Source organism: Capsella rubella, unplaced genomic scaffold, assembly GCF_000375325.1.
Source record: "Capsella rubella cultivar Monte Gargano unplaced genomic scaffold, Caprub1_0 scaffold_2, whole genome shotgun sequence".
Lineage (NCBI taxonomy): Eukaryota > Viridiplantae > Streptophyta > Magnoliopsida > Brassicales > Brassicaceae > Capsella > Capsella rubella.
In genome coordinates, this window is record NW_006238922.1 from 7446451 (window position 1) to 7456018 (window position 9568).

At 28.3% G+C, this 9568-nt stretch overlaps 1 protein-coding gene across 2 annotated transcripts; it reads right to left on the reverse strand.

Annotated features, from left to right (window-relative positions):
• Positions 1 to 954: 954 nt before the first annotated feature.
• On the reverse strand, positions 955 to 4934 carry LOC17895693 (uncharacterized ATP-dependent helicase C29A10.10c). Of its 2 annotated transcripts, XM_023788207.1 has the most exons (10): positions 4806 to 4934; positions 4131 to 4712; positions 2957 to 4066; positions 2556 to 2880; positions 2219 to 2474; positions 1930 to 2146; positions 1687 to 1858; positions 1512 to 1584; positions 1284 to 1421; positions 955 to 1207 (listed from the first exon to the last, which is right to left on the reverse strand). In XM_023788207.1, the coding sequence occupies exons 1-10, from the start codon at positions 4932 to 4934 to the stop codon at positions 1135 to 1137; spliced, it is 3075 nt and encodes a 1024-aa protein (XP_023643975.1). In that variant the 3' UTR covers positions 955 to 1134. The 2 variants fall into 2 exon arrangements, with proteins under 2 accessions (XP_023643975.1, XP_023643974.1); XM_023788206.1 differs by having other exon boundaries at positions 1512 to 1858.
• Between the last annotated feature and the right edge of the window lie 4634 nt (positions 4935 to 9568).

Here is a 9568-nt window from a genome sequence, read left to right on the forward strand (position 1 = left end):
TCTTGTTTTGTTTTTGCCTCTCTTCCTCATCCTCTCCATCAACTTTTGATAATGTTTATTATATTTTTGAACTTAACTCGTTAAATAATATGTATTTATGTATTATGATAAATAAAATTTCCATTTAGTTTATATATATATTTTAATATTTTCGTTCATAAATTTAGTAGAAAAAATAAGATAAAAATAAACTTTATGTTTTGATTATTTATATATTATGTATTTTTGAATGTTTTACGTAATTTTAATTTTTGAAAAAAAAATTATATATAGAAAAATATTATAAATTTGTTCATTTTATTATGACAGATTTATATATGTGTGACAGACTTTTCTATTAATTGCTATTTTTTAGGTTTAGGTTTTTTGGACTTTTTACATAAATATTGTGTCATTCTAGTAATGACCAAAAACAGAGGGTTAATTCAGTTATTTTTGGTCAAATTTGTGTCAAACTAGTTAAATTTCACTATATTTTTATGATCTTATTTGTTTTAAAATTTATATTATTACATAAAACACATGTATAATAAAAATATAATTTTTTCGTATATATTGCAATTTGATTACTCAAATGAAACAAACAAATGTATGTACGGGTCATGTGATGGAGCAGGTTATAATTTACATACTTATCTTTACATAATTATGATTATATATGTTTTTACGGGTTGTCTACTATAGTAAAACACACAAAATATTTTAATCTGAAATTAGATTATTAAACGAAAGATGTTATGTCAACATCATTCCATTATGTTGAATTAAACTTATTTATTTAAGTTGATCAAATTCCGATTATATAAAGAACAAATTGTGCAATATTTCACGGGCTAAATCATAAAATTAAAAATCAAAATACAGTAGCACAATCTTCTTAATCAAACAAAACAAAAATATTACATTTTAAATTATCGTTCCGCGGTGTACCGCGGGTTAAAATCTAGTACCGTAACAAAACACAATAAAAAACTACAGTCCTTTCGGAACAAGTTTCTGAGAATCCTCACAAAACCCAAATTAGTATTTACCGACACAAAATAGCAAAAAGATAATGGAGAAAGAGAGATTACAACAAGACACAAAAGAAGCAGATTCACATTGTCTGCTTTTTACGAAAGAAACAGTGGAAATTTACTTAGGGTCTTTGGAGTTAGATGTTGAAAGTTGAACCTTTCTTCTCATTTTCCACATATTCCTTATCTTCCTACAAAACAAAAATATAATCACTTTTGTATGAAACTCCTGAAATCTCAAAGAAACCACACTAAAGAAAGCTTTACTTGATTGGTTTGGGAGTCAAAGGCTCCTCCTCCTCAACAACACTCAGCAATGCAAACGATCTTGAAACGTCGTTTACGATATCTTTCTTCGTGCAAGAATCCGAATCGATCGGCCATTTCATCGGTATAACTAAATCTCTGCATCACATATTGAAAACATAAAGACATAACTTTACAAAGCTTGCTTCAGTCTAACTTAACACCAAAGACTTCAACTAATTAACTCACCCTTGAGAGCATACGTATCTACACCGATTAATCTTGGTTTTTGTGTATCTCTTGTAATGTTTCTCTAGATGTTCTATGGCATGAGAAACATCAGAAGATGACAGAACCTGCCAGATCTTCAAAACTTGGACATAGTGATTGTTATTCTTGGTTATGTCTATTGCCCATATGAGGCTGAGGCCATCATCAATCTCCTCTTGTCTCAACTGACTCTTACTCTCATTCTCAACCTCGTGTTGAAGCTCTTTCCCATTAGATAACTTCTCCAAAAAGTTCATAACTCTTTTGTTAACTTCAGAGTCTACTATAACTTCCAGAGATTTCAAGAACTCATAGCTAAGCCAAACCTGTTGGACATAGTGAAAAAAAAAAAGATCAGAGGATGAACTATACAGAGTATTTATGTTATAGATCATACCTTCCATATCGAATTTTCAAAGGAAATGAGTTTCTTGTTTTGAAGCTTATCAAGATCATCAAGTGCTGTTGTTGATCTTTCAATACACTGAGCTAATGATTCATCATCTTCTGCATCATGGAAACAATCTTGTGCTTTCGCATTGTCTACTAACTTCCTCCACACTGATCTATTGCTCGTTAAAGTTGCTTCGTTTCCAAGAATCCACAGGCAATATCTACAAGAACAAACGTAATGAATCAAGAAACTAACGAAACTAATTCAACAAACTGTGAAAATGTTTAGATACCTCGCGCGTGTGAGTGCTACATTGGTTCTTTGTTGGTTAGATAAAAAACCGATTACTCCTTTACCGTTAGACCTAACAGTCGAGATTATAATGATATCTTCTTCTCCTCCTTGAAACCCATCTACAGACCTAACACTCACAGTAAATGACTCTCCAGTATTATACTTTTCGCCTATCCTTTCTTGGATTGCAAACACTTGAGCCTTGTAAGGTGAAATCACCCCTACGCTGATCGATCTTCCCGTCTTTCTTGATACTAAAGATCACATTACAGAACAAGAACCAACATCAAACTCTACTACTTTTAAGACTGATCAAAATCAAAATTTTCTTTTACCTGAGTAAAGCTTTGAGACTATCTCAGCCACAACAGACACTTCCACTATGTTTTTTGAACTGAATCCTTCTCCAAACTGTTCTCTTCCATAGGATATGTTGATGAAAGAGTAAGGTCCATACATTTTCTCAGGAAGGAACTTTTTCTCATAACTTCTCACTCTCACAGAAGGAGCATCAAGAATCTTCATACCGTAAAACTCTCTGTTTGGGAAAATACTAATCGAAGGATGCATTCGGTATTGCATGTTCAGTAACTGTTTATTGTGCCCCAACAACACCAATCTTTCAAACAAACTCCTCCCAAGATCAGCCTCAGAAGAAATCTGCATATAACAAGTTTACTAAGCCAAAAAAGATGGTGAAAGTGTAAAATAATTACTAATTAGTAACAAAACAAACCTTGCTTTGGATCATTGCAGGCAATTGCTTCTCATCACCGATCAATATAGCGTGTTGAAGTCCTGGAAGCTGCAAAGGAATCGCTGATTCGCATTCTTTTAACTGAGCCGCTTCGTCTATCACAAGAAGCTGTAGTGGAGTACTCAAGTGTAACTTGGCAGAGCTTGATGCTGTGCAGAAAAGTAGATATGCATTTGCTAAGCAGAGTCTTTTGAGTTCAAACTTTGATATAAAATCTGGAAGTTTGATACTTAAAGAAATTGATATCAACATGTCAAGACAATCTTGTTTTCTTGTATCATTCTCCAATCTATCATTTTCATCCACAGTATCTTTTGGGACATGTTTCATTCTTCCATGACAAGACTTATTATTACCATCTCCCATGATATCAGAAATCGCGATATCTCTAAGGAGATGGTTAGTCTGATTCATTTTCTCCGCCACTCGAAAGGAGAGTAATGTAGTTGGTAGATGCAGGCTCAAAGTTGGAAACTGATGCTGCAGCTCATTTCTTAGTCTGCTAAACCTTTCCTGCACAAATTCTTTAAACGAGAGGCTTGTTTTGTTTACGAGATTGTACTGGCGATACTCTTCTTTCGGATCACCGAGCAAACAGATCATACGGTTTACATTTGCTCTCCATCCAGTCATTGCCATAAAGCATCTATAAAGCTCCTCAACTCGGTACTCAAGGAAGACATCGAAAAGATCTTCCCGGTCATCGATTTTCATCCTTTCTTTATTACCAAACAACACAATATCTCCAAGGCCATACCCACCAAAGTTCAATGACTCAGAGACTAATTTCACAAGCCTTGAACAAACTTCCAAAACAGCTATGTTAGTTGGAGTACAAGTCAGTGTCCTACATCTCAATTTCAGAAGGTTCAAAAGCAGAACACTTGTTGTTTTTGTCTTCCCCGTGCCCGGAGGTCCCCATATAAGTTTGATGTTGTTGAAATGGTAACAGCTTTTAGCTTCTAGACAACGCAAAATCGCGTCTTCTTGAGATGAATTCAGTTTGAACGAACGTAGCATTCGCGCTGAGTCATGTGACACAACACTCTCACTGTTTTCTTTACAGGCAACACAACTTCCTCCATCAACCTACACAAGAATAACATTATCAAAATATGATTTTGGTTCTGTTTCAAAACATTAACTTAATTACCTCATTGTTGCTTTGAAGTACTCTTGAAATAAGCTTCAAGTTTCCTCCTTCTGGATCAGGATGCAACGCGGTCCAAATACGAATATTGGTCATCATGTTGATCAAATTAACCCCAAAGATGCTTAAGCTTTTCCTCCCACCCTTTCCTCTCTTTTTCGACGTTCGGTTATCGTCATCATCCTCGCAAATAATGGGTTTTGAAGCCAAGATAGTTATCAAATGTGGATTATCTTCATTCACTCCACAAACAAGAGCTAACAAAAGAGGCTCATTGGAAAATCTCAAGTCATCTATCCGAATAGGCCTCTTATCTGTCACTGCAAGAAGATCATTGAACTCTACCAAATTTTGACCTCCATTAGTCATATTACCAGCCATCATCTCCAAAGTAACCTCATAATAAAGACTATTGGGAGATTTGAAATCTTTAGCTGGCTTGATTTCCCAAAACTTGAATGCTTGTGCACGGCGTAACGTTCTCATACTTGACAACAAAGCTTCATGTGTCTCTTCAATAAGAGGATTAACAAACGACTCCAAATACTCTTTTGTAGATGTGAATGTGGTAGGGATCTTCCCAACCTATAAACCAATAACACCAAATCCATAAGTAAGTATATATATTAAGTTTCTAAAACAAAACCCTAAAGTTAAAGACTCAGAAGAATACAGAACCTGTCCTTTGTAAAGATTTGAGTTCAGAACATCAAGAACCGACCAAGAGAAGACAATATCGACTAAGTCTCTTCCTTTGATGATTCTCTCCTTCTTCTTAGTTTCCCGTGCTACCCACAACTGCTGCATCTTTCAAAACTCTCTGTTCCTAAAACCCACAAGACTTCTCAATTTCTATGTCTTTGATCACAAGAGTTGCTTTTAGAACAAGAAGATACACTTCAATGTCCAAAAGATAAAGAGAGAGATACTTAGGAAGGAAGACCAAAGGTTTGGAGTGTTGAAGTCCAAAAGATTTGTTCTTTTTCTTTTTTTTCCTCCTAGGAAAAGGACCAATACTACTAATAAACCAATACTTTTACTTTACAAATTTCAAATAAAAAAAAACAATACAACTTTTGTAGTTTCCGACTAGGTTTTATACGCCATCTCAATTAATGTTTTGTTTTTCTTAAAAATCTAATTTCTTTTTTTTGGCAGTGATTTTATGTTTATATCTTGTGTAAATATTTTGTAAGATTTTTCTTTCTAAATTCAGTAATTCATATAACACAACCTCTATGTTTATATCAAATTGTAACGACTAACATTAAAATATGCATAAAATTTTAAAAAGAAAATAGGTTCAAAATTTTCTCTCTATATTCTATTTTATAAGATGTTTTGCTTTAAAGTATTACAATTAAAAAATAATAAACATGATATCATTTATAAAAATTCAGCTAATAGAATAAAATTCCGTATAATTTTAATAGAAATAAATAATTCTACCAAAAAGAATAGAAATAAATAATTAAATTAATAAAAAAAATTGTATAAAAATAGAAAAATCTAATAAAATGAAACAAATAGAAAATATTTTTAAAAAAAAAGATTATAATCGAGAAATTTGGAACAGATAAATTATATAAGATACGTATTTTTTTTTTTACTTTATTTGGCAAATTCGAAAAATAGATAGGATTCTTTACAAACTTTATTCAGCTTTGGTTCAACCAGTTAACTAATTAAGCTCTCCAAAATAGTCAAGTTAATATTTATAATACTAGATAATGTCCCGCGCATATGCGCGGGTTGGTGTATATTAGATTAATTATTTTAAATTATTTATTACTTATAAAAAATAGATTAAATAAATTTTAATGTTTATGACATTTTTATATTTTATTTATTTAAATCATACAATAGAAACATACATCCATATCTTTTGAATTTATTCGTTGATTAATTGTTCAATTTTGATAGTAATTTTCTTTAGTGCTTTTAAGTATTTTTTGATAAAACAATAATATTGTTAATGATAAAAATATGAATGATATTGGGAGAATTTAAAAAATACCCTTTTAAAAATGAGAATTTTTGAGAAATACCACTTTTGGTGTACCTCTTTTTAAAAATACCCCATTTATCTATCCATTTTCAAAAATACCTCTTTTTAAATATAAAAAAATATAAAGTTTTATATAGTTTATAAGGTACTTCTATATAATAACTACTACTGGGAGATTCGATACAAATATTTTAAAATGTTTTAAATCGTTTTAAATCGTTTATAAGTTTTATAAGGTTTTTAAAAGGTTTTTAAAAGGGGTTATACGGTTTTTATAAGGTTTTTATAAGGTTTTTATAATTTATTTTTACGCTATTTATGAAAGGTATATTTTATACACATATAAAGGTAATTTGTGTATATATTTATAAGCTTACACACATATTTGGATAAATTTCAACAATTTTAGTGGGTTTTTTGATAAAGTTTGAAAAGAGGTATTTTAAAAAAGATGTATATGAAAAGGGGTATTTTTGAAATTCCCCCTTTAAAAATACCACTTTTTAAATTTACCCTCATTTCAAACTTTATCAAAACAACCACTAAAAATGTTAAAATTTATCCATATATGTGTGTAAACATAAATATACGCACAAATTACCTTTATTTGTGTATAAAATTTTATTTGTTTCAATGTCTTACAAATTGGTTTGAATATAACCAAAAAATATTTTGTTAAAATAATTACATACTTTGAAAATAAAATAAATATACATGAATTTGTGAGAAAGAAAAAAAACATATAAAGTAAAACAATGAAGATGGTTTATTTAGCTTGATTTTCTTATGGTGCGATGGTCAGAAATCAATATTTTTGAATCCCATCGATAAAGTAATTTCTTTATAGCCATAAAATATTATTATACATATGTATTATATATTTAATAGTATAGAAAACAATGAAAAATGAAAAAGTACATAAAATAAAGAAGAAATATAATTGAAAACAAAAGTTTTAACCAAATATATAATCAAGCTCTTACAATGATATCTTAATTGAGCTTTCAACCCATGCAAGAACATTAAAATTAAACAAAGAAAATATTGAGAATATCATATATGGTGGAGGAGGATGTAAAAATGAGTATTTATAGGATAAAATATGATGTAAGTTATAATTCTAAAATAATTAAATTAGAGGAGTTATAATTATATTTTATAGTGTGTTAATTGAAATTGAATGGAGGAAACAAATAGTCAATTGAAAGGTTATATAATTTAAGTTACAATTTAATAGTAAAGCGTGGATTTCAAGTATGAATTAAAGTATATGACTAAATGTGTTAGATATTTGGTTTAATTATAAATAAATATTATAATTAAAAAATAAATGCTAAATGGACCAATAAGGAGAAACCTTAAAAAACTCCCAAAGAATAATTTTATTTTTTAATTTGTTTTTATATTCCTCTTAATTTAAGCTATATCTCTAAGTTTAATTATATATTTCATCGTTGTAGTATATATAATAGATAGAAAATTGAATGTCAAATTGTTTTTTATGTAGGAAGTCAAGTATAAAATTCAAAGTTAACAAAAATTATAATGTTGTTTATATTATTACATGTTGAATCACAAACTAAATATAAGGATCATTATTCTTAAAAGAATGTCTTACAAATTGGTTTGATGAGTATATAACAAAAAGTTTATTTTGTTAAAAAATTACACACTTTTGAAATTAAAATAAATATACATGAATATGTGAGAAAGAAACAAACATCCAATGTAAAATAATGAAGATGGTTTCTTTATCTTGATTTTCTTATAACCATAAAATATTATTATACATATGTATTACATTTAAAAATATAAAAAACAATGAAGACATAAAGAAATACATAAAAACAAAAATAAATAAAATTGAAAACAAAAGTTTAAACTAAATAATTAATCAAACTCTTACAATAATATTTTAAATGAGTTTTCACCCCATGCAAGAACTTTTAAAAAAAACAAAGAGAATAATGAAGATATGAGATATGGTAGAGAAGGATGTGAGAATAACTATTTATAATAAGAAGTGATGTAAGTTACATTTTTAAAATAATTAAATTAGAGGAGTTATAATTATAATTTATAGTGTGTTTAATTGGAATTCAATAAAGAAAACCAATAGTCTTTGAAAATTTATATAATTTTCAGTTTCATTTTATTAGTAAAGTGTGAATTTAAAGTATGAATTAATGTATATGATTAAATATGTTTTTTTGGTTACTTAAAAATAAATATTATATTTTAAAAAATAAATACAAAATAGAACAATAAAGAGAGTGAAACCTTAATAAAAAATATTTTATTATTAAAGTTAACAAATAACAGCTAGCAACAGATGCAAGTTATAACAAAAAAAGGTTATGAATAAATGGTTGGTAAATAATAATTATATATTGTCCCGCGGTACATCGGGGATTCAAACCCAGAAAATTAATAAACATAAAACTCCCAAATTTAAAATGAAACATCAAACATAATAATTGATTAATTTTATAATACAATACAAAAGATAGCCACTCGTGATTATACAATTAAAAACTGAACATACACAAAACGACTGCAAAATTAGTACAATTAAATTCCAAAACAAATATTTATTAGACATTCTAAATATAGTTACATTTTTAAAATAAAAAACCACTATACATGTACGTCTACCCGTTAAAACAATAGGTTTCTTTCAACCAAATACAAACTACACTCATATAAAAAAAATGAATATTATAAAACACTCCTAAACTACCTAATATTTATAAGAAACTTAATTACACATATTCCCGCGGTGTACCGCGGGTTCAAACCTAGTATATATATGATTTTAAATAATTTTTCACCAATAAGCTTTATAAAATTTGTTGTATGATATATGATTAAGTCCTTTCATTTTCTTTGCCATTTGATCATAACTTATTGTGTAATTAAATTTTGTATTGAATGATTGTCATAAACATTAATTTATTTATTTATTTTGTTGAATGATATATGATTAAGTCCTTTCATTTTATATGCCATTTGATCATAACTTATAGTGTAATTGAATTTTGTATTGAATGATTGTCATAAACATTAATTTATTTATTTATTTTGTTGAATGATATATGATTAAGTTCTTTCATTTTCTTTGCCATTTGATTATAACTTATAGTGTAATTAAATTTTGTATTGATTGATTGTCATAAACATTTATTTATTTATTTTTTTAAAAAAAAATTAAAACATTAAATATTTTTCCACCAATAAAAAGAGAGTGAAACCTTACTTTTATATATATAATTTTTCACTCTGCATTTTAAAAGTCATCTTTAGTTGTCAGCAAGACTCTTTACACACATCACTTGTCTAAACTTTTCAATTGACGTTGACGTGATTTGATTAAGCCTGACAACAATCCTATATTCCTATATATAATATTTTGTTTATTTCCAATTTCTTTTCT